At 38.9% G+C, this 25,511-nt stretch overlaps 3 protein-coding genes and 1 pseudogene across 3 annotated transcripts; 2 read left to right on the top strand and 2 right to left on the bottom strand.

Moving 5' to 3' along the window:
* The first annotated feature begins 233 nt into the window (after positions 1-233).
* On the top strand, positions 234-13,039 carry LOC145595582 (heme A synthase COX15-like). Its single transcript, XM_081651994.1, has 7 exons — positions 234-540; positions 10,139-10,434; positions 10,673-10,898; positions 10,993-11,238; positions 11,329-11,439; positions 12,364-12,495; positions 12,665-13,039. The coding sequence occupies exons 1-7, from the start codon at positions 328-330 to the stop codon at positions 12,833-12,835; spliced, it is 1,395 nt and encodes a 464-aa protein (XP_081508120.1). The 5' UTR covers positions 234-327; the 3' UTR covers positions 12,836-13,039.
* Positions 13,040-13,407: 368 nt separating this feature from the next.
* LOC145595583 (uncharacterized) lies at positions 13,408-16,121 on the bottom strand. Its single transcript, XM_081651996.1, has 3 exons — positions 15,746-16,121; positions 14,560-14,633; positions 13,408-13,766 (listed from the first exon to the last, which is right to left on the bottom strand). Exons 1-3 carry the CDS (start codon positions 15,959-15,961, stop codon positions 13,679-13,681), a joined length of 378 nt encoding a protein of 125 aa, XP_081508122.1. The 5' UTR covers positions 15,962-16,121; the 3' UTR covers positions 13,408-13,678.
* A 988-nt stretch (positions 16,122-17,109) lies between these two features.
* On the top strand, positions 17,110-20,871 carry LOC145593685 (protein MAINTENANCE OF PSII UNDER HIGH LIGHT 1-like). Its single transcript, XM_081650005.1, has 3 exons — positions 17,110-17,482; positions 19,176-19,310; positions 20,321-20,871. Exons 1-3 carry the CDS (start codon positions 17,306-17,308, stop codon positions 20,720-20,722), a joined length of 714 nt encoding a protein of 237 aa, XP_081506131.1. The 5' UTR covers positions 17,110-17,305; the 3' UTR covers positions 20,723-20,871.
* Positions 20,872-23,448: 2,577 nt separating this feature from the next.
* On the bottom strand, positions 23,449-25,063 carry LOC145593686 (KIN17-like protein pseudogene; annotated as a pseudogene).
* Positions 25,064-25,511: the final 448 nt, after the last annotated feature.

The raw sequence follows: 25,511 nt of genomic DNA on the forward strand, positions 1-25,511 counted from the left end.
AAAAAAAAAAAAAAAAAAAAAGAAGATTAGAGATACTATTATACGAGTAACTCTTATGAGATTTTATTCGTGTACAAGTACAACTCTAATAAGATCTCACATGAGTATATTGTTAATTTTTTTTTTTTGAGGCAAAGTATATTGTTAATCTTATACCATTGATTAATTTTGTCTTTAAGAAAAATATATAGTCTAGAGTAACACGAGCATTAATTCTAATTCGCGTGAGAAAAAAAAAAGTTCATAATTTGGGCGAAAACTCCTCTAAAACCTCAGTCGTGTATGCTGCTGAAGCCACTAAACCCTTGAAACCCGAGAGAAGCAGAAATGAGCAGATTTGCGTCATTGTTGTTGAAGAAGAACAAAGCTTTGAATTCCATTTTATACAATAATGTCAAGGGATTCCTGACAAATTCCAGCAATTGCAGACCTTCTTCTTATTCTAATGAAGGATTCAGATTCTTCTCCTCTGCAATTGGTTCTGCTGCTTCAATTACTGCTCGAAATGCCGCCATTTCTAGCTTCCGATCTTTCCCCAAGGTTTTTTTCTTGCTCAATTTTTCTGGGTTCTTTCTCATTTTCCCTGAATTTGTCAATTATTATGGGATCATGGAATTTTTTTTATAATTATTGTAGCTCAAATTTTGTTGTTATATTCCATTTTTTACTTGGCTATTGTTATTTTTTTGTGCAATTGTTTATTTGGGCTTAAAAAATTGTATATGAAGTAGTATTCTTGTAAATTTTTGTTTTCCAATTCACATATCTTCAATCTGATGAAATTGTTTTTTCTTTTTATGTTAATTTTTGCATTAATTAGTTAGTTAGATAAAGCCCCTTTAGATTGAGTGGATCATGCAATCTACTGTTTTATTTTTGAGAAATTCGTGGATTTGACAAGGTTAAGAATGCAAAAAGGTTTAAAGCTGAATCAACAAACAAGAACACCTATTTTTCATTGGTCATTAACAATGCTTTTATTACATCTATAGACAAGAAGTTGAATTTATATTGATCTTGAGAAATTCAGATTACAAAATTAAGCTAGGTAAAGAATTAAGGTGTTTATATATCACTCCTGGAATACAAACCAATTAAGGCCCAAAAGTTTGCCTGAATTGATTATTGTGCAGGGTCACTTGGAGCGACAAACTGATTCTGCAAAAGAATTTCGGATCTGAGTTGTAGCCTTGTAGGGGAGCCTGTTCGTCTAGTCAAACCGGGTCCTACAAAACAACGAAAGTCAACTACCTCGGGGGTGTTCCCGATAAAGCCCCTCCAACGGTCAAGTCAGTAACTGTGTTTAGAGAGAGAATTTTTAGAGAGAGAGAGTGTGGAGAAAATTAATTACCTCGCTAATCTGTGAAGATTAGTATTTATAAGAGAGGATTAACTAACTTGATTAGGGTTAGGATTAGGGTTTTGGCCGTTCTGGGCCTAACACTGTTGGGCTATATTAGGGTTTCTCGGGATGCACGCAATGCATGATTATGGAGTGTTCCCGTTTAGGGTTTAGTAAGGGCATTTTGGTAATTTCTATATTTAATGAACGTGGGCCGACAGGAGGTCCAAACATTAGCCCCATGACAAATTCGTAAAGCGCACTCTGCGGTTTGGGAGTTTGTCGGAAAAATACCGATCAATTAAAATTAACCGGCTCGGTGACATGGACTGTATTCAAGTCAAGTCTTCGTAAAAATTTTTTATTATTAGTATTATTATTTATTTATTTATTTTTTAGTCGAGCACACCTGCCAGGCTGCCTGCTGGGCGCTGATGCTTGGCAGGCTTGCTGGGCACCAGCACGCATCAGCTCACCAGCTCACCAGCAGCTGGTGGCAGCCTTGCTGGGCGTTGATGCCTGGTAGGCTTGCTGGGCACCAGCATGCATCAGCTCGCACCAGCACACGCCAGCGCGCGCACCAGCAAGCGTCTAGGCCTGCTGGGCAATGATCTGGCTGTGCACCCGTAGCCCTAGCCTGGAGGGGCGGCGATTTGAGTTAGGCCGACCCATGGTAGGCGATGATTTTCTCGTGCATTGTAGCCCCTTATCTTTATGGGCGATGACTCGACCCTCGGCCAATGGCTGCGGACTTTTTTGATCACGTATGCACGTCTTTCGGGCTAAACAATAGAGGTGTTTTTGGCATTTGGGTGTCGTTTGGGCGATGAAGTGTCTCGGAAGCCATCTATTATTTTTAAGAATGCTTAAAAATGACCCATCTCGTCACCCCTTGAAAGTAATGTTGTCCGTTACTTAGTAAATTTTGACGAAAACATCGGGAGGCCATAACTTGGTCCTCGGGTGTCCGAATCGAACAAATTTTTTTTTTTCAACTTGTGTATTTTTTTGAGCTCTACGTGGTGCCGAAATTGCCGAAAAAGGCCTCTAGCATGGTGAAAATGCCATTTTTCTGATTACGATCTCATTTTTAGACCTGCCTTGGAACGGTACGTGCTTATATCACCCCATAATGAGCCCCTAGGATGGCGATGATATAATTGACGCTTTCCAAGAGCCCCTTGGGTGGGCGATGATAAGAGATATATTTGCATGAGTAACAAGTGTATGTGACACCCTTCTTTGCATGAGTGACAAGTGTCTGTGACACCCTTCATTTGCATGAGTAACAAGTGTTTTCTTGGCTCATTTTTCGATGCAAATATTTCTCTTTATATAGCCACATTCTCAAACATTTCTCATTCACATTTTCATTCTCAAAAGATTTCTAGGGAGAGAAAGTAGTGAGAGAAGCTAGTGAGAGAAAGCAGTGAGAAAACCTAGTGAGAGAAAGCAGTGAGAGAAAGTAGTTGCAACACTGGTTCGGTGGAAGGAAGCTTGTGCGCTCTTGTTCGGAGGTAGTTAAGGCGGTGTTCGTGGTTTAGCATTAGCAGGAGCTTCAATTAGTTGTAAGACGCTACATTCTAAGGTATGCCCTTTTTCTTTTATGCTTTTTTTCTTTAATGGCATCATCGTCAAGTTCCTTTAGCATTAGACTACCATGGTGGGTTAAGCAAGGTGAACCCGCCGTGGAAGTAGCACAAGATTGTTTAGCTACCTCCGGCATCCCCTATGCCGATGTGTTGCCGGATTTTCCCGGCGGGTCTCCATACTCGTCTTACGAGGAGGACTATGGTCCGGGTGAGGTGACTGTGGCCTTCTCAGAGGGAGATGGTTTATTTAATAGGCACCTTGTAAATGGTGTAGTTACAGTGATGGAGGCTGCTGAAGGGCAATGAAGAACGTAATTACCAGGCAACGTGCAGCCTGCAGGCCTATGGCTTGAGGGCGGTGTTTCAACATAGAATCCGCCTAGGCCAAATCTCACAGCAGTATGGTGTAACCGGCCAATACGCGGGGTATGCTCCCGATGACGGGACATCCCCGCGACTCCACCTCCGGGGTGCACCGCCGTATATTGGGGTTTACTGAAGTAGGGAATGCGCTTTCCCCTTCACCCTTTTGTCAGGACTTTGTTACGGGAGTAGAACTTAGCCATTTGCAATTTGACGCCTAACTCGTGGCTAAAAGTGTACTTTTTTTTGGTGAATTGTTCCATGATAGGGCAAACTCCGACTTTGAGGCTTTGGAGAAACTTTCGGTGCTGGTTGGTCATTGGTGGGCGTTTCACATCCGCAATAGCTTCAGAGTGGTGTAAGACCAAAGATTAAATGTCAAAAACTGGCGTGGCCAGTTTATGTTTGTTTACTGTCGTACTTGGGACATCCCATTGGTTCCAAATTTAAGGGAACCCAATTTGAGTTTAAATTTCGACGTTCCACCCATGACGAGGAGGGAAGCTGTAGTTGCCCTTTGTGTGGAAACTGAGGGTCTCGTGGTCTATGGCGACCTTGTTCAATTACCCATGACTTGGATACCCGATCGGGCCTTTCTAGAGGATGAGAAGAAGCTTTGTACAATTGGCCTTGGCTTCCGCTCACAGGGTATGCTAGAAGGGGAGTCTTCCGCACGTATTATAATTATAGATATCTTTGCGTTGCTGTTCTAACTCTTTTTTGTGCAGGATTCATGGATACCGATGCATTGAGCAATCAAAAAGTCCTTGCCATGCGAGCTGCCGCGGTGAGGAAACTACTAAAAAACAGAACTAGGGAGATACCCCTCGGAAAAGTTATCTCCACTGCGGTCGAGGCACTAGAGCATATGGCTCCCGAAGATTACCAATCTCAGCCTTCAACAGTGCAAGAAGGCAATGACTAGATTGGTGCCATCCCCCAGCAGATGGTGCCATCCCCTCAGCGTCCACCAAGCCCTAAAAGGAAGAGGCGCAATGATGGTAGTAGCTCATAAGACCTCTTTTTGGGACCTCGACGACTTAGGCAAAGAGGCGCGTGCTGGGTGGGCTTTAGGTCACCTTTATTCGAGTGTTGATGCGGACCATTATAGAACCTTGGATCACGAAAAAGAGTTTAAGATCATGCAGCAATTATGGGCTGAGGTTTGTGACCCTCTTTTTCCCTATTATTACTTTTATTGTTATGCTGTGACTAACATGCCTTTACTTCAGTATTCGATACGGCCGCTGCATTTGCGCAGCGTGGGCTTATGGTGGCAGGCCTAGCCCAGGAAAATTATGTACTTGTTCAAGAAGTCGATTCACTAAAGCAGCAAGTTACTGACTCACATTCGCAGCTCGAAGAGATGACGAACCTTAAGAAAGTAGCTGTCACGAAGAAGTTCTGGCTCAGAAGAGAAAAAAATCAGGTCAAGGAAAAGTTGAAGACGGCTCTGGAGGAGTTGGAGTCCGCAAAGGAAAAGTTGGCCTGTTGAGGGGCAGTTGAAGGCGGCTGGTGCTACTCAACAAGAGATAGCGAAGGCTTGGCTCCAAACAACAGACGGCCAGGCCCACATTGCAGACGCGTGCGTCGAAGCTAATGAGTTAGGGCAGGAAACAGGAGTTCGTCGTCTTCAGGCTGCCTTTGAACTTGTTAAGTATCAAGATATCCTCAAGAGCGAGCTTGATAAGATGATGAAGAATTTCTCGCTTTGTGATGAAGAACAAGGTAGCCGAGCCCAAGAGCATCAACCAATTGGTGATCCATGCCTCGTGGGCAATCATCAATATCACGTGCTGAAATATGGTGTTTCTGAGGATGGTCCTTCTAGCTCTCTTCACATCATGACTAGCATCCTTATTTTATTGCTTTTCCTTGTTCTTGTATCCCTTTATTTTCATGTAGACTTGTATTTGAAACAACATCAATGAAAAAACAAATTGTTCTAGCTAACTTATGTTTACTTGTATTTATTGTTATGTTTGACGCCCTTTGGGCGGCCGAGCTCCTTAGGTAGGTGATATATGTTTGGTGCCCCTTAGGGCTAATGAACCCCTTGGATGGGCGATGATGTTTGGTGCCCCTTGGGGTTAATGAGCCCCCTTGGATGGGCGATGATGTATCTAACGCCTCTTAGGGCTAATTAGCCCCTTGGATGGGCGATGATATGTTTGACGCCCCTTGCTACTTTCTCTCATTAGAAATCTTTTGAGAATGAAAATGTGAATGAGAAATGTTTGAGAATGTGGCTATATAAAGAGAAATATTTGCATCGAAAAATGATTCAAGAAAACACTTATTACTCATGCAAATGAAGGGTGTCACAGACACTTGTCACTCATGCAAAGAAGGGTGTTACTCATGCAAATATATCTCTTATCATCGCCCACCCAAGGGGCTTTTGGAAAACGTCAATTATATCATCTCCCATCCTAAGGGCTCATTATGGGGTGATCCAAGGGGCTCATTAGCCTTAAGGGGCGTCAGACACCATCATCGCCTATCCAAGGGGCGCGTTGGCCCCAAGGGGCACCAAACATCATCGTCCATTCAAGGGGCTCATTAGCCCCAAGGGGCACCAAACATATATCGCCCACGGAGTTCGGCCGCCCCAAAGGGCATCAAACATAACAATAAATACAAATAAACATAAGTTAGCCAGAACAATTTGTTTTTTCATTGATGTTGCTTCAAATACAAGTCTACGTGAAAAAAAGGGATACAAGAACAAGGAAAAGCAATAAAATAAGGATGCTAGTCATGATGTGAAGAGAGCTAGAAGGACCATCCTCAGAAACACCATCTTTCAGCACATGATATTGATGATTGCCCACGGGGAATGGATCACCAATTGGTTGATGCTCTTGGGCTCGGCTACCTTGCTCTTCATCACAAAGCGAGAAATTCTTCATCATCTCATCAAGCTCGCTCTTGAGGATATCTTGATACTTGCCATATAGAGGCCCAAACTGAAGGTCAGGGTGAACAAGTTCAAAGGCAGCCTGAAGACGACGAACTCCCGTTTCCTGCCCTAACTCATTAGCTTCGACGCACGCGTCTGCAATGTGGGCCTGGCCGTCTGTTGTTTGGAGCCAAGCCTTCGCTATCTCTTATTGAGTAGCACCAGCCGCCTTCAACTACCCCTCTGCCCCTCTGCCAACTTTTCCTTTGCGGACCCCAACTCCTCCAGAGCCGTCTTCAACTTTTACTTGACCTGATTTTTTCTCTTCTGGGCCAGAACTTCTTCGTGACAACTACTTTCTTAAGGTTTGTCATCTCTTTGAGCTGCGAATGTGAGTCAGTAACTTGCTGCTTTAGTGAATCAACTTCTTGAACAAGTGCATAATTTACCTGGGCTAGGCCTGCCACCATAAGCCCACGCTGCGCAAATGCGGCGGCCGTATTGAATACTGAAGTAAAGGCATGTTAGTCACAACATAACAATAAAAGTAACAATAGGGAAAAAGAGGGTCACACACCTCAGCCCATAATATAATTTACTGCATGATCTTAAACTCTTTTTCGTGATCCAAGGTTCTAAAATGGTTCGCATCAACACTCGAATAAAGGTGACCTAAAGCCGACCCAGCACGCGCCTCTTTGCCTGAGTCGTCGAGGTCCCAAAAAGAGGCCTTATGAGCTACTACCGTCATTGCGCCTCTTCCTTTTAGGGCTTGGCGGACGCTGAGGGGATGGCACCATCTGGTCATTGCCTTCTTGCACTGTTGAAGGCTGAGATTGGCAATCTTTGGGAGCCGTACTAGAGCTTTGCCCTTGTGTCTCGACTGCAGTGGAGATAACTTTTCCCTAGGTCCTCTAAAAAATGACAGTCAGTGAGATTCAAACCATCAAATGCATTCAAAGTCAACAAAGAAAACTTACCAACTAGGTTGCACTGATACGGATACGGGGACAAAAACGGATACGGATACGGGTATGGGATACGGCAAAATCAAAATTTCAAAAAACGGGTACGGCTCGGATACGGCAAAAAAATATATATATATAATCCATAAAAAAGTTTTGTTTTAAAAAAAAATTAATCCATACAGCACAACTTTAAAATTAGATTTTTCTTTTTTAGTAAACTTTTAAAATTATTAGACTTTAATTGAAAAGTACTCCATAATAAGCTATCTAACCAAAAAATAAATAAAATGCTATACTGTACACTACCCTCAGCACATAACTAAAAACTAGGCACTAAATATAAAATAAAAATAAAAAGAAAAGATAAACAATTGTACACAGTCAACAATCTCAACATAGAGTAAAACTAGGAGTACTAATAAAAAGAAAAGATAAAAAGGGCGGGGTCCACCACTCAACCATTATGTTTTACTGTAAAAATCGAGTTAGCCGTCAATGACCTTCCTTCTACTCACTTCGTTCTTCATTTTCCTCCATTAATGGACTTTGAAGCTTTAATTAAATCTAAAAAACTTTAGAAAATAGAAAATTATTTCGCCTATAAAAACACGAACTAGATCGCGAACCACCACAAACAAAACGCGCCGTCGTTCCGCGTTCCGTGTATCAATGCTCTGGTCGCCGCCTTGAATCAGATCCAATCGTTGGAGGAACAAAATCAGAGTTTGAAAGTTTTAGGGCTTTTAAGAATTGGGGAAAATCGACAATCAGGTAGGTATTATACTGATTTGGGGTTTTTTTTTTTAAAAAAAATAAGGGTGGGTTTCATAGGAAACGTCAGAATTTGGGTTTTTTCGTACCCGATACGTTTCCGATCAAGATGCTAAACGTCCCCAAATTGCCTTGGCGTACCACTTTTGAAGGGGACGGTTTGGGGACGTATCCTAGGCGTACCCGTACTGTACCCGTCCCCGATACGTTTCGGGTACGGGAAACGGCACTCCATTGGCGTACCCGTGCATCATTGCTTACCAAGGGTGTGGGGGTGGGGGTATCTCCCTAGTTCTGTTTTTTAGTAGTTTCCTCACCGCGGCAGCTCGCATGGCAAGGACTTTTTGATTGCTCAATGCATCGGTATCCATGAATCCTGCACAAAAAAGAGTTAGAACAGCAACGCAAAGATATCTATAATTATAATACGTGCGGAAGACTCCCCTTCTAGCATACCCTGTGAGCGGAAGCCAAGGCCAATTGTACAAAGCTTCTTCTCATCCTCTAGAAAGGCCCGATCGGGTATCCAAGTCATGGGTAATTGAACAAGGTCGCCATTGACCACGAGACCCTCAGTTTCCACACAAAGAGCAACTACAGCTTCCCTCCTCGTCATGGGTGGAACGTCAAAATTTAAACTCAAATTGGGTTCCCCTAAATTTGGAACCAATGGGATGTCCCAAGTACGACAATAAACAAACATAAACTGGCCACGCCAGTTTTTGACATTTAATCTTTGGTCTTACACCACTCTGAAGCTATTGCGGATGTGAAACGCCCACCAATGACCAACCAGCACCGAAAGTTTCTCCAAAGCCTCAAAGTCGGAGTTTGCCCTATCATGGAACAATTCACCAAAAAAAAGTACACTTTTAGCCACGAGTTAGGCGTCAAATTGCAAATGGCTAAGTTGTACTCCCGTAACAAAGTCCTGACAAAAGGGTGAAGGGGAAAGCGCATTCCCTACTTCAGTAGACCCCAATATACGGCGGTGCACCCCGGAGGTGGAGTCGTGGGGATGTCCCGTCATCGGGAGCATACCCCGCGTATTGGCCGGTTACACCATACTGCTGTGAGATTTGGCCTAGGCGGATTCTATGTTGAAACACCGCCCTCAAGCCATAGGCCTGCAGGCTGCACGTTGCCCTGGTAATTACGTTCTTCATTGCCCTTCAGCAGCCTCCATCACTGTAACTACACCATTTACAAGGTGCCTATTAAATAAACCATCTCCCTCTGAGAAGGTCACAGTCACCTCACCCGGACCATAGTCCTCCTCGTAAGACGAGTATGGAGACCCGTCGGGAAAATCCGGCAACACATCGGCATAGGGGATGCCGGAGGTAGCTAAACAATCTTGTGCTACTTCCACGGCGGGTTCACCTTGCTTAACCCACCATGGTAGTCTAATGCTAAAGGAACTTGACGATGATGCCATTAAAGAAAAAAAGCATAAAAGAAAAAGGGCATACCTTAGAATGTAACGTCTTACAACTAATTGAAGCTCCTGCTAATGCTAAACCACGAACACCGCCTTAACTACCTCCGAACAAGAGCGCACAAGCTTCCTTCCACCGAACCAGTGTTGCAACTACTTTCTCTCACTGCTTTCTCTCACTAGGTTTTCTCACTGCTTTCTCTCACTAGCTTCTCTCACTACTTTCTCTCACTAGAAATCTTTTGAGAATGAAAATGTGAATGAGAAATGTTTGAGAATGTGGCTATATAAAGAGAAATATTTGCATCGAAAAATGAGCCAAGAAAACACTTGTTACTCATGCAAATGAAGGGTGTCACAGACACTTGTCACTCATGCAAAGAAGGGTGTCACATACACTTGTTACTCATGCAAATATATCTCTTATCATCGCCCACCCAAGGGGCTCTTGGAAAACGTCAATTATATCATCGCCATCCTAGGGGCTCATTATGGGGTGATATAAGCACGTACCGTTCCAAGGTAGGCCTAAAAATGAGACCATAATCAGAAAAATGGCATTTTCACTAACAATATGGTTACTAACCTTAAGGACAATGAGTTTTTTCCCCCCAAGTTTTTCAGAGCTGCAGATGAATAACTTTAGGCTGTATGGCATTGGATGATTAAATTTCCAAGGTTCTTGTTTTAATTCTGCTTCTATTGCTTTGCTCATGAATAATATGCAAGTCTTTGCTCCTACTGTATTGTGTTTAATAACAGGCTGTCCATAGATACTCGATGAGGGGTATGTGCACAACTTCTTCAGTTCCGGCTGAAAAGGCAGGATTAAAGCTATTAGTGACTGCTGGGCCACGTGCTCAGATGATGGTTGGAATTTGGCTATTTGGTTCTGCGGCATGGGTGTTCAGCATGGTTATTCTTGGTGGAATTACTCGACTTACTCGCTCTGGTCTTTCGATGACTGATTGGAAATTTACTGGGGACCTTCCTCCTATGTCGGAGGAAGAATGGGCACGTGAATTTGAGAAATACAAGCAATCCCCCGAGTACAAGCGGTTAGTACTATTTCTATTGAAAATTATATGGCACTTCTTTTTTCTTTTGAGGAAAATTATATGGCACTACTATAAAGCAATGATTGTCTTCAATCTTCATACATGCAACAATTGTTTTATAATGGTGGCATTCATGATTCATACTTATAGTTGCATACTTGCATGCAGCTTGAAGTGTAAAAGTTAGTTTCTTGTACACCTTGTTTGATATTCATTGTTTAATATGAGTTTCATCCAGTATTAACAAGGGGATGAGTCTTGAAGATTTCATGTTCATTTATTGGATGGAATATGCACATCGCATGTGGGGAAGGGCACTCGGTGTCATGTTTGCTTTGCCATTTTCATATTTCCTGCGTAAAGGGTTTATTACTGTACGTCTTGGTCTGAGGCTTTCAACTCTATTTGCTCTTGGGGCTGGTCAGGGGCTCATTGGCTGGTGGATGGTTAAAAGTGGTCTTGAGGTAATTGTTCTAGAACTCAATCATGGACCCCGTCAGTTTCATGTTTCCATAATAATAAGTGACATCAATTTACGATCTTTATTTCCTTCCTCAGGAACCTAAATCAGAATATGCCGAGCCAAGGGTAAGCCCTTACCGGCTAGCAGCTCACCTTACTTCGGCTTTTGCTATATATTGTGGTCTTCTTTGGACTGCTCTTTCTGTAGTGATGCCTGAACCACCAGCTGAGTCGTTAGCATGGGTTAATGGTGCAGTAAAACTTAAGAGACTTGCCATCCCCGTGAGTCTTCTTGTTGGTGTCACTGCAGTCTCGGGAGCATTTGTTGCTGGAAATGATGCTGTATGATTGCTCAATTCTCCTCTCTTAGCTGTGTTTAACTGGTTTATCTGCTATAATTTATGACAAAGATTGACAAGGTTCTTTCAACAGGGTCGTGCATTTAATACCTTTCCTAAGATGGGTGACACATGGATTCCAGATGATGTTTTGAGTATGAAGCCAATTATGAGAAATTTTTTTGAAAATACATCTACAGTACAGGTAAAATTCATGCTTTCATTTTGTACAATAGTCAACTCTGTTATATTGATAAAAAAAATGCCATCACCTATGATTTTCCTAAAGTGTTCTTGAAACCTTAGGATTTTCTTTGCGCTGAAGTGTACACGAGTAGTTAATAAGTATATCCTTCTTTGGTACTGCTTGGCATTGATTTATCAAGTACAGGGGAACAGTAGCACTGAATAGGCTCATTATGTTTGTAGCTGCTCTTCTATTTTTTTTTTTTTATTAAATCTCCTAACTTTTTTTATTAAAAGAAATAAATAATAATTTAAAGAAGAAAAGAGTAATTCAAACTGATATGGGATGCCTTACAACCCTTCCGGCCTTCCCCATAAAATGGCGGAGACCTCTAGAATCTAGTGCATCTCATATCTACTTCCTGAGTTCCTGTTCTTGCATAAGATAAGTAGTAGCATATGTACTGCATAATTTAATAAGTAAATGACTCAATAGTTAGGATTACTGCAATCTTGCAACCATGGTTGTGAGTGATAGCCTTATTCAAACCCAACAACTGCAATAAATAACCTTAATAGGATCTCTCAGCACATAAGCTAACACAACAGCCCTTTAATAAAATTTTACCAGTAGGGTAATGCAACCTTAGCGGATAATTTTTTTTGGCTACTGTATTAACTAGAATCAAAAGTTTTGTACATCCTTTTAATAGAGCTAGTGTGTAGAATCATTTTATATGCATTTGTAGTCCCTTAAGATCTAGCTTACCACAATCTACTCTTATAGTTGGATACCATATAGGCGATATAGCATGACTAGAAAATGTGAATTTTTCTTGTTATTATTAAACAAATTTTAAGTTTGTGAAGAACATTTTTAGGACCCTCAAGTATCGATCACTTTGAAATTTAATTATTTGCATTACTATACTATGTCTTGTAGTTGGATCATCGTATCTTAGCCACTGCAACCCTGGCATCAATCTGCGGTTTGTGGTGGGCAGCAAGGAAGCTGGATATCCATCCTGCTGTGAGATCTTTGGTTGGCAGTACTCTTGGAATTGCTGGTCTGCAGGTAAATTTAAACTTTCAAATTCTTGCATATGTTCAGCTATGCCGAATACTTTCTTTTTTAGTTCTGCAAATTGCATGATTCTACTTGCAGGTTATTCGTGCTTTTTTTGTATGTAGTACATGAATGACCCTGTTCCTTTTATTCATCAAATGTGTGATTCTATTTGCAGGTTACTCTGGGAATTTCAACTTTGTTGTCCTACGTTCCGGTTTCACTTGGCACAGCTCATCAGGCTGGAGCATTAACTCTTTTAACAATGATGATCCTGCTTAATCATACTGTTCGCAAGCCATCACTCTCTCTCCTAAGAACTCTGCCTTCGGTTGCAAAATCAACATAATCATTTGAAATTTCTTTGTTTTACAATCTGTGAGTATTAGATAGACTTTCTTTAACATTCATTATTGAAAACATACACATAGTTTGGACTATTGGACTTGGTAGAGTTTGGGACAAACAACATGGAAGTCCTCGATAATGTTAATCAGAAATTGAAAATTTTATACGAAGTACCATTTTTTACACAAGGAAATTTTTTGTTGAATTATAGTGTTTATCATAAATTTGAATTTTTGTATAATTCATGTACAAGAAAGTTTTATACCAGGTGATTAGTTATTATCACTATATTGAAATTTTGCTTGCTAGGTTTACTCTTTCAGCAATAGAAGCATATGCAACACATCCTCCTTGTGACCGAAACATCAAACATTCTCGGTGTCAATAAAAAAAACTTCAATTGAACATACGGAGAGTACAATTATCAAGGATATCTGTTGCTTCTGTATAACCATTTTCTCACATTTTGTCTTGATTAAACTAATAATCATTCTCCCATTTCTTTGCTTGGAAGTTGATTTTTTATACAATCGAATAACCATACAGTCTTACATTACCTTAATCTACAACAAACTTTGTTATGAGATAAATGTCTTTATTATATCACTTGGTTTTGTCAATAAAACAATACAACTCAGACTCAGATCAGAGTACATATCATGACTTAAGCATATTGAGCGCCACATTTTCGTATTTCACCACCATACTAAAAAATACAGATACCCTAGGAAATAAGCAGATGCTATGATCATATCCGTGCAAAATAACTATAGCAAGGTCTGAATTTCACTCCATCAAGGGTGGGATTGGAACAAAATTTAGTTCTAAACAGCAGAGAGCACAATTAATTGATTGCATCACTTCTCTCGCCAGGATCTTCGCTGCGGCCGCTGCAACAGTAGAAATGTGGCAGCTTCACACGACCACAACCCCTACACAGCCAACAGGCAATAGCAAAGGTTAAAAGATGAATACAACCACAATCACAACCACAATTTAAAATAAGCGTGATATCGCAAAAATAATACACAAACAGGCTTCTGATCACACATCTTCTCTTACTCTATCTACTTTGTTATTGAGTATATCTCGAGAACAATCCCTTCCTTAAAAAAATAGATTTCACACTTTCCAATTTAGGTGGCCAAAATGATATTCACACTTCCTTTTCACAGTTCTCAGACTTTTCTGTTTTCTCCCCCCATCTCATCAAATATTTTCCTGTTAACCAAAACTTATGAAAATTGATTTTCCTCTCTACACACTAATGATTGTTAATAGCATTTATTAAATATTCCATGCCAATACCAAATGTGAAGTTTAACCTGATGCAGAAGGAAAAGCAAGCAAATAAAAGCCCATTGCTTCAAAGAAAATCAGAGCTTGCTGGTTGCTACAGAAACGCCAAGATGTGATACAACCTAATTTTGCCACTGAATTCACTGTCCACTCTGGTGCATATTCACATTAAATATGATATCCAACCAAGAGAATAAGTTCACAATGTAACACGGCCCCCTCTATATTGAACTGTAATGTGGACATGGTCATCTTACGAGAGTTGTAATAAAAACTTCCTCATCAAAACTCTTATCTACTTGTAACTCCACAGAAGAACCAATAGAAAGCAAACATATCTTATATGTAGTTCATAAACACAGTTCCTGTCAAGAATGTCAACTCAAAGATCAAAGTTTCAGATAGATATCAGATGAAATGCCTTACTTGCATCGGACTATAACTGGAGTAGGTTTCAGAGCCTTCGGCCCATTTCTAATGCCTCTCTTGTATTTTGAAACCTGATCAAGCAAATAAGATTCACATTAATAAATCATGCAACAGGCAAAACTGTGTAGCTTAACAGGTCCTAACATCTTATGTTCTGAATACACCTGTCAAAATTATCTTCTACAAACAGCATATAAATTTTGTTAAACAATGATATCACAACTTTGTAACTAGCAGCATTAGCAACAAAACCAACCTATTTCCAAAAAAACAGCAAATTCGTATCATAGTGACGACATGAGATGAACATTAACATATACTTCGTACTAAGCAACCTGGCATCTCAGTGAATCACACTTTTAACCAATGCACAGATTTGATATATTCCATTATGAATTTACACTAGCAATAGCACTTCATTTCCATTTTCAACTTTAACTAACGTATGATTTCTATACTCTATACAAACATGATAAGAAAAAAGCAAATTCGAAGAGTATCATCCACACCAACCATGAAAAATTGACAATAAACTACACTCAAACTAGCTGCTTCAATTGAATTCCCTTATTCTACACTCAAACTAGCTGCTTCAATTGACAAATAGACAAGCAACAAACTGCTTCAAACTTTTTTGCTAACAACACCACCCAAAAATAAGAAAATGCAACAATCACAATTTTATTTCACACTCCTCGACGCCAAGAATCACACTCGTAACCATCACTTTAGTATTCGTAGCTCATACTAAGTTTCCCTTATTTGAAAATGAAAATGTAGGCAATAACCAACAACAAGAAATTCAATAAAGTTTGAATCAAAATGAAGCATTAACTAGTCATCTAGTAAATACATTACTAAGCACAAAACGATCGTAAACACAATGCAAAAATGCTGTATCATCATGCTTCCAAATTGACCATTCACTCAAAATTTCAACAAACACAGATTAATTGAAGCACAATCAACACAAATTACCAACAATGTAGCACACCAGCTAAAACCCTAAACCCACAAAACTATCAAAAACTTAATTCCTTAAACCCTAATAGCCCAGCAACCAAAAATCGCAAAGAACAACAAAATTGAAATAAAAATCAATCAAACAACATTATATGATTCAAAACCCTAAATTAATAAACCAAACAAAGATCAAGAAAAATTAAAAAAATTGATCTTTGACCTTCTTTTTGGGGACAGCCATTAGGTCCATGAATCCGCCGCCATGAACAGAATCTGTGTCATCTTCAGGAAGAATTAAAGGGGGCGATGAAATGGGGTCAATTGAATTGCCGAAAGATGGAGGAAGTGCATAAGCATGAGTAAATCTTCTGACAGTATGCAGGCATCCATCAACTTTTCCCTGCAAATTTCGCTGTAATCCCAATCTGAATGCCATGAATTCACTATCTTTCCACTTTTGAAGAAATCCCAACTAGGAATTTGGTATTTGGAGAGTGTGGGTTTAAGAGGAGAGGAGAGAGAAAGTACCCTTTTTCTGTGCAACAGTGCAAGTGCAAAGCTAAGGTTTTGTGAAGTGAGTCTTGATTTTAATCAATCTCCTAATGGAATCAATCTCATTCAATTTGGGTGTTTGAGTTGGGTTTTTTTTTAATCATATGGGTCAAGTCGGGTTAAGATTGGATTGGTTTCGTTAATTATTTTTAGTTTTATTTTAATTGACTTGGATTATTTCTATAGGTGATCAATGTCGGCCTGGAATGAAAATAGGGCGAGTTTGGACAAGCCTAAATATACAGTTTTAATTAAAAACCTAAACTCGCTAGGAAAATTTCATTTTGTCTCGACAATCCTGTTACTTTTTTGCGGATTTGGATACGAGATGTGACATTAAGGCTCGATTAGACCCAAACTTTTTTAATCACTTTGAGTTATTTTGATTATTCTGGTTGATGTCAAATTTGGTTCATCTATCAATTCGAGTTCTATTTAAGCCAAGCTGGGTTGAATTTCAAACATTTTGCCATTTTGGTTAAGAATAAAAAGAATCATAACATTGATTATATTGCGTCATTTGTGAAATGATTTGAATTTCAAATTAGTTTAGATCGTATTGGAATTTAGTCAGATTATATCTTTGATTTAAATTTGATATGAAGAGGGAATGAAAATAGTTCGTAGAAAGAATAAAAGCATGTATTTACATTTGATTTTTGATGAGGGCAGTGATGTAAAAGAAATTCAATCTCTAGTCTTAAATATCAATTTCAAAAACTTATACTTGTATTAACTATGCAAATTGGCATTCACAAAAATTGATTGTTTTTTTTTTTTTTTTGACGAACACAAAAATTGATTGTTAGTAAACATAAAAATGTACTCGTATATTGATACATAGATTATGTTATGAGAGGAGATATATGCACAGATTTATCTTAGAGAAAAACTTTGATTTTCTCAGTATATATGAAATTCTAAAAAAAAAAAAATTAAGTGTTTGAAGCTCAAATCATCTTAGAAGTGAGTGGGCAAGTGACTAGGTGGCTAGTCTACCATCACAAATAAAAGCCACTCAAAAATCCATATACAACAACTAAAAAGAGTTGTTCATCACTCAAGAGAAGCTCACAACTACAGAAATTCTCCCCAAATAAAGCAAAATCATCTCTTTCAGAAAATCATTTTTCAAAAACAATTCTTAAATTCAAGCTGAGTATTTGTGGTGTAAGAAAATTACCCCTCTTTCTCTCTTTTTATCTCCTTCAGCAAGAGGGGGTAAGCAATGGCGTGTGTTTCGCGGTCAGTAATATCAATTGCAACAAATTCAAGCTCATTTTCATTCAAGAACAATCAATTGAGCAAGAAAATTGGGCGAATTGATGTTTCCAAGTTCAAAATTCGAGCTTCTTCCAATGAGTCTGATGATTGCAATGCCGAAGAATGCGCCCCTGAAAAAGAGGTTTCTCTTTCTCTCTTTCTCTGTTTAATACCCTTTGTTGAATCCTTGATTTTTCTTTGATGGGTATTTCTTAATTTTGCCTTTTATGTTAATTATAAATGCTCTGGGATTATTAACTTTGTTGTATGAAATGGGGGTTTCCTGTAAAAAAAAATAAAAAATAATAATTGGGTGGTGTTTATAGATAAAAAATGAGTGGTTTAGTTCATTCCAATTTCAAATTCTGTGTTCAGTTTTCAATGTCATAGATGCAATTTTCATTATACACTCAGGTGTACGACTTCAAGATGTGGCAAATTTCATTATACACTCGGGTGTACGATTTCAAATTCTGTGTTTAGTATTCAATGTCATAGATGCGACAGTTTTCATTATACACTCGGGTGTATGACTTCAGGTGTAACTTATGGCTGAGGAATAAAAAAAAAGGTATGGTTTTACCATTATACACTCCGGTGTACAAATTCAAGCTTTGAACTTGATAGAATTTAAGGATCAATTGGTGTTTCCTTTTGCGGAACACGTTAAGAGCTTTTTTCGTCGTTGTTGCCAAATTTATGAACTAAATATTACTGGAAGATCGATTATATTTGATTTTAAAAAGCTGCTTGTGTCATACTTTCAAGTTTCAAGGAGTAGATTGGTTTCATAAAATTCCACTTTGTAGGTTGTATTCTTCTCATGAGCTTTTATTGATATTAGATTGATGTCTTTGTTGTTATGGTTTTGAGTCTATATATACAAATGTTACAAGATTAATGAAGACCACTGTCAATAAACCAAAAGGTTAGATTTGAACATAATCTAATTACCAACATGAAACAAAGATAAATTACCTTCCTGATATTAAACAACCCCAGTGTTCACCAATTAGCTTACTTGGCAAATCGAATTCCTTTTTTTCCAAGGAGAAATGTAATTACCGTACCAAGCTTAAGCTTCAATCTGATCCATTCAAGTATGCTTTGGTGCATAAGTCACTTGAATCTTAGGAAGGGCTCACCAGTGGCAAATTACGTAGGAAAGTGACAATAAACATAATAATATGACATAGTCCCATAAAAAAGGAACCTGAACATATGCTAAGGCAGTGTCCAACTAGCTTATTCTTGTAAAGACACAAGTTAGTGACTAGGATAAAAACAAATTTTTTTTTAAAAAAAATTTAGTCCCTTGTTTTGCTCACTCGTGGAGTCGTGGAATTGGCAGCAATGAAGTGGGAAATCAAGGTTCCCTGATGAGTAGGGCTTGTCCAATGTCGGTGCAAAACCAACATAGAGCTTGGAATAAACTGGGGATTTCATGCTTATGACCTCCATTTGAATTCTTTGCAATGCAGTTGAATTTCTGCATCAACCTGCTTCACAGGACACCCGTGTAATGTTTTGGTGTTTTAACTGTGTTGATCAATTCAAACTCTATGTAATTTCTCGGCTGATTTAGTAGGTTTTGTTCAGGATCATTGTCGATCTTACTCTTTGCCTTATCCATTTTTAAGTTTTTGTCTCTTTCCCATATTCCCAGTGACCACCAATTTATTCTTGCTTAGTGATAGACTCGATTCACCTGAACCTCAGGTGAACCCTATACATTGGTCATGTTTTGCTTTCTTTCTCCTTATTCTTGAGCTGAAGGTTTGTAAATAAACTGTCATTATTGTGACAAATCATTTTCTTGGCTGCTTTATGAACAGGTAGGAAAGGTTAGCATGGAATGGTTGGCTGAAGAGAAGACCCAGGTGGTGGGAACATTTCCACCTCGGAAAAAGGGTTGGACAGGGTATATAGAGAAAGATACAGCTGGCCAGACAAATATATATTCAGTTGAGGTCGGTGGTTTTGAACTGCATTTTGCTATCTTTCTTGCATAGTTGCATAGAACTTGTAACTGGTAATTAAATCATTATACTCATTCACATCCCCAAAACCTGACTATGTTTCGTAGAAATAGATTCACCTTTGAATCAGGCTTCTCTTCAACTAGTATGCATCCATTTCCAAGTGATAATTGCATGCCAATTCATCCTGATTTATCTGACAGATATTAAGTTGTGGATAGTATGTACCATGGCTGTCTTCCCTCATCAATGCAAAATTTCAATAATCATGTACCAGTTTTCCGTTTTCAGAATACATCTTTTTCCTGAAAGTTGCTTTGCTTCTCTTGAACACTAGTATTCCCTCTTTCTCAAAGCTAAAATTGACAAAAAGTAATTTGGAATCACTTAACATCTTCCTTTGTATATTTTTTTCATTTTTTTACCCCTCCTGTACTCCCCTCCCCACTCTATGATTTGTTAAGAAGATACAAGCCTAAATGGCTAACTTTCATTGTATTAGTCTATGTTACTTGGACTCGGGTATCTATGTCCAACATGGGTACGTATCCAAGCGTCCGACTCGGCTATTTTGTGAAAAAATTCCATGATTTTGAACTAAAAGTGAAGTGTCCGGGTGTCATACCCATGTCCGAGTGTCCGACACCGGTACGTGAGGTGAAATGGAGAGTCCGAGTAACATAGGTATTAGTTGTGGTGTCGAGTCGGTTGGAGTATAGCCTCCTCCACTTTGTCAAAAAAAAAAAAAAAAAAAAAAAAAAAAAAAAAGGCTCTTGTACAGAACGGGTAAAACTTGTCTGATCATGAGTGATGGAGGACTTTTAAGGTTTTACACAAATGCATAAGCCGCTTCTAAATTTTGCTCATGGAATATGGCAGCCTTTTTTGCTTAAAGCTCTTTGGACTCCACTTGTATATCTGCTTCCATGAACATTCAGCAACTCATGGTAGATCTTGCTTATGTTTTTGCTAAAAATCTAACATTGATTAAAATTCTGCAGCCCGTGGTATATGTGGCAGAAAGCGCTATCAGCTCAGGAACTGCAGGTTCTTCTTCTGATGGTGCAGAGAACACGTCAGCTATTGCAGCGTTTCTTGGCCTATTCATTGTTGCAGGTGCCTCATCAATCCTGCTTCAGGTTGGTAAAAATGCGCCCCAGATGCAAACAACTGTCTATTCTGGACCATCACTAAGCTACTATGTAAACAAGTTTAAGCCCACGGAAACCATTGAAGTTTCTGCACCTAGCCCAAGTGAAAGTTCCTCAACCACTGAGTCTAGCCAAAGTGATACCTCCTCAGCAACCGAGTCTCAAACCTCCACCACCGAAGTTCCATCAGTGCCCGTTGAATCTAGAGCTGAGCTAGAGCCTTCTGATTCAAATGCAGAGAATGTCTCTTAGATAATTTATCTTGCTACTCGATACTGTATAATTCTGCAATTTTTTTAGTCCTGTAAAGCAACCTCTACTACAGATGATACTCGTATAATTCATAATATAGAGATCTTCACTTAACAAACACTAATGAGATTTAGAAGACTGTTGGCATTCTTGAAGTGCAATTTGGAGGCATTTTTGTGCTTGGCAATGGCATGACCGTGCTCCACTACTCTTCCCCATCCGCTATGTATGTTACAGATACTGCGATAACTAAAAATGGGAAATTGTTTTCTACGTAAATCAATCTTTATAATCAATGTATATACAAGAATATAGAAGTAAAGAGACTATATTTGTATACTCAAAATTTTTACACTTATAATCTGCTGTTTTATATTACCAACATGTGAAAACAAAAATTACACGTATGATCCCTATCTTGTACAAACACATGATATTTTCTCCAACCCAACTTCTATATTATTATTACATATACATAATACTCCTGAGAGAAACCTACAACAATATATTCAAATTAATTTACACAATTCCATGCAATTTTCAGATGAAATGTAGATGTCCATGCCCTCCACCGTTTGGGTCAGGAAAGAGTCCTATAATTACTGTAAAACCCAAGGCTGTCATTATTTTTCAAAAGCATCAATACTGTTGTTGACATTGCTCTTCGAATTATGAGCATTGTAGAGTATTGACCTTGAGCTTTCCGGCATATCCTCTCCCCTGTCTTAAGATCCCCAAGGCTTTACCCATGCTAATATGGGAGTGTTTTCTACTGAAGATTTAAAAATCAATGGTTCAGATTCTCCAAAATCTTCCTCGTACATTTCCTCTACCATTGGGTTCCAAAGACATACACGTGCAATAATAAACCAATTTGCAACCAGGTTTCATTGTAAGATTAAGAGTACCAAAATGTTAGTTTAAGTTATACATCAATAAGAATATATCATCATAATATAGTTTATCTAGACTCCTTCGTTGAAATAAAATCTATGTAACTCATAAAAATTAAACTATATGCACTGTTGCAAAAGGTAAAGACAGAAAGACACTTGTTTGCTGTTGAATTAAGTGAATCACACCTAAATTAAGAGGTTCTTCAAAAAAAAATTGTCCGCATTCTGCTTTCAGCGTGCTTTCAGAGTGCAGTAGACAACTACGAAGATCAATTCTGCTTTAGTAATTTAAGTAAGCCTTAGCCTACTTGTTCTCCCATTTCACTCCTTTTTTCCTCTCAATTAATTTGAATCTCTTCCTACTTTCCCTTAGTGCTCTCTAATTCTAATATTCAAGAGTTGCTATTTACCCCTCCCTACCCCCATATTTACTATCTTCTTTGTTTCACATCCATGTAATACTCGACACTCCAATCTTCCAATGTGAGGTATGGAGACTATGGACCGGTGAAAGTGCATATCTTTACCTCAATTACACTCTATTAAGGTCTTTTGCTCCCTCCTCTCTGCATGGCATATCTTCTCACTTTTTCACCGACATTCTTTCTCCCCTCCTTGTTGAAGTCATTCCCTCTCTCTTCCCCCTACTTATCTGCATTCCTCTTTCTCTAGAACACTTTATTTATGGCTTTGATATTATAAGCCTCAGCTTACTTGTTTACACTCCTTTTTTCCTCTCAAATCTCTCAGATGTTTTTTATAGTTATGCAAATTTGAGTCTCTTCCTAATTCCTTATCTCTCTCTAATTCTAATATTCAAGTAATGCTTTTTCACCCCTCCATATCCCAAGCTAGCAAAAAATCTTTATCAAAGCAAAAAATCTCAGCTTGAACCAAATTTAAGTTTGTTTAAACCTGTAACAAACTTACTGAGCAGCAGGAGCTCATTCTCAATACACAACACTCCTCTCTTCACAATTTAAACCATATTTCGAGTATCCTATAAAATAAGCAAAAACAATATGAATATGTAAGTAATATTCCCACATGCCTAGCCACATGGTGCAAATGGTGGCAGCATAAACAAGCTATTGGCAAGAACTGTAAATTCTTGACTTAATACAGCCCACTAGCACAGAGACATCACTTACAGTTGAGGCAATAACTGAATACTTCAAACATATAACATCATATACTATGTATAATAAAGTGTTTAGCGTTTTTAACACGACAATCAGTAATAGTATAATACTATATATCAGAACTAGGTGCAGGTGCCACCGTGCCAAACTAGTCTCAAACAGTCATACACCTTCAACTGAAATAAATGAAAATAATAACGCAGGCCTTTATAACAACTCTATGCAAGAATATATAGTGATCATAACCGCTGATAGAACTCATAGAAGTATAAGAAGAAAACTAAATGCAGAGTATCTACTATCACAAGAGAGCAATTCCTTGAGACAAAACATATAAATAGTTACCTGTAAAACCAAAAATGAGAATCACAGCTTAGACATACTACACCAGAAACACACTCATGACAGATTCCAGTAAAATCCGAGAGCAAATGGTTCACACTATAGTTCTGACAAAAGATTTTTATACGAAACACCATCTATGATAGAAGTATAAGAAGAAAACTATATGCAGAGTATCTACTATCACAAGAGAGAAATTCCTTGAGACAAAGCACACAAATAGTAACCTGTGAAACAAAACATAGGAATCACAGCTTAGACATACTACACCAGAAACACACTTGTGACAGATAACAGTAAAATCCAAAGCAAATGGCGCACACTATAAGCTTTGACAAAAGATACATATACGAAACACCATTTATAACAAATTTCACCTTTGAAGAACAAATACTGAGAATATAAATAGCAAAAAGGGATTGTTTCATATATGCTGCATAGAAAAATACAATTGCCAATGTGATAACATCAAGGGTAAGATAAAATCAACCAGCAAATTCAGCAATACATTACAAAGATGAGACGGCTGGCCACCGGCTTCACTAAGCAAGTTTGCAGATGTCTTCATAGTCCACAGCTTGAAGAACTCTTCCATCATATAGACCCTTCTCTATCTGGACCTTGGCACAGTATTTATCAGTATTAATGGACAGCAACCTAGCATTCATTCCTCGATAAGCCCCATTAACTATCTTCACCAAACCACCAATCTGTGGAATAACAGTCTCAAGCTCTGCTTGATCCACTCTAAGCACATGTTTGGTGTCAATCATCTCGATTTCACCGACATATTTCTCTATCACCTTCTTGACAATCCCCTTCTTATAATACCCTTTTTCAGCCAATTTCTTGCTCATAACCTTAACAACAATCCCCTCACACAACCAATAATCCTTCCTATTATGCCGTTCCTTAACCTTCTCATCCTCCTTGATCATATCCTCCAAAGCCGACTTAACACCTGCATTACCATTACCATTACCATCACCATATTTAGTCCTCTTCTTTGCTTTCTCCCCTTCAACATCCTCCTCAAACACAACCCTCGGCGCCTCCCCTGACCCTCCTACCCCCACAGGTTTCGACAACCCGGCTCCAAGCGCAAATGCCACTTTCCCACCCGGCAACTCCTTCTCCTCCACCCTCTCCACACCCTCACCCTCACCCTCACCCTCACCTTCCGCGATAGGCATCAACTGTTCCGCCCGCTCAATCTGCTTCATAATCTCCCTCTCCTTCTTCTCATCCTCTGCCAAATCCGCCTTAATCCGCTTATTCTTCATCCTATCCTTAAAAAGGGTCTCGGAATCTCTATCAATATAAGTAATGAACCACCCTTTAGGAGTCTCATCAACCTTACACTTCCCAGTTCTTCCCAAATGCTTAACAAACTCAGTCAAACTCAACCACTTAGTAGAATTCATATGAACATGATGTCTATCAGATATATACTCATTGTATGCAACAGTTGCAGCAATTCTACTAAATCTATGACTCCTTTTCATATGATCAAGAAACGTACTTTCGAATTCCTCTGAATACCCATCAACGATTCGATCTGGGTTTTGCCCAAAAATCTGCATTTGTCTCTGATGAGACTCGCTCATACAATGGCACTTGAACCCGTTTTCGTCTCGGCATTGTTTCTGACACATTTGACAGTACAATCGAAGTTTCTGGAGACCCTTTGCTTTGATTCGCTTTGCGATTGCTTTTGGGGTTAGAAATTCGTTCTTTCCCATTGAATTTTATACCTAATTGAATAAAACCTAGGGAAGATAAAGAGATTAATTCGGAAGAGTTTGGGAAAAATCGATTGTACCTCGAATTTGAGAAACCCTAATTTGATTGCGTTTGGTTATGGTGGCTCTAATGGCGGACGAGATTGTCGGAGGTGATATTGTGGATTAAGAAGAAATTGGAATCGATGCTGAACTGGAAAATAAATAAACTTAAATAAATCCCGTTCAAAAAAAAAAAAAAACTTAAACATAACCGGGTACACATAACCGACTAATACCGGCTATTCGAAATCTAACGCTTTGTTCACATTTACTGAATTGAGCTGAATTGAACTAGATTGAACTGGACTAAACTGATTGGTGCTGAACGCCTGAACTAAACTAAGCTGAATTGAACTGAATATAGATGAAAGGAGTATTTATGAGAGAAGGAGATTAGGAACCGAACTGAACTGATTTGAGCTGAACTGAACTGATTGGAGCTGAACTGAACTGAAATTAAGGTGAAGTGAACATGCCCTAAATTCTAAATTTTACGAACCGGTTTGGCTGGTTCTCCCTTAATTCTAAATAAAACCGAGTACACAGGTCACATAACTGACCAGTAGCTGGCGATTCGAAGTCTAAATTCTAAATTTTAGGAACCGGTTTGGCTGGTTACCTGATT

Source organism: Chenopodium album, chromosome 19 (assembly GCF_948465745.1).
Source record: "Chenopodium album chromosome 19, dcCheAlbu1.1, whole genome shotgun sequence".
Lineage (NCBI taxonomy): Eukaryota > Viridiplantae > Streptophyta > Magnoliopsida > Caryophyllales > Amaranthaceae > Chenopodium > Chenopodium album.

Coding starts and splice junctions, on each gene's coding strand:
- LOC145595582 (XM_081651994.1), top strand. CDS start 328: ATGAGCAGATTTGCGTCATTGTTGTTGAAGAAGAACAAAGCTTTGAAT. Junction 10,899..10,992: donor TGGTTAAAAGTGGTCTTGAG/GTAATTGTTCTA, acceptor TTCCTTCCTCAG/GAACCTAAATCAGAATATGC. Junction 11,239..11,328: donor TTGTTGCTGGAAATGATGCT/GTATGATTGCTC, acceptor TTCTTTCAACAG/GGTCGTGCATTTAATACCTT.
- LOC145595583 (XM_081651996.1), bottom strand. CDS start 15,961: ATGGCATTCAGATTGGGATTACAGCGAAATTTGCAGGGAAAAGTTGAT. Junction 14,634..15,745: donor TGGCTGTCCCCAAAAAGAAG/GTCAAAGATCAA, acceptor TTGCTTGATCAG/GTTTCAAAATACAAGAGAGG. Junction 13,767..14,559: donor CCAGTTATAGTCCGATGCAA/GTAAGGCATTTC, acceptor TTGGCTGTGTAG/GGGTTGTGGTCGTGTGAAGC.
- LOC145593685 (XM_081650005.1), top strand. CDS start 17,306: ATGGCGTGTGTTTCGCGGTCAGTAATATCAATTGCAACAAATTCAAGC. Junction 17,483..19,175: donor AATGCGCCCCTGAAAAAGAG/GTTTCTCTTTCT, acceptor CTTTATGAACAG/GTAGGAAAGGTTAGCATGGA. Junction 19,311..20,320: donor CAAATATATATTCAGTTGAG/GTCGGTGGTTTT, acceptor AAAATTCTGCAG/CCCGTGGTATATGTGGCAGA.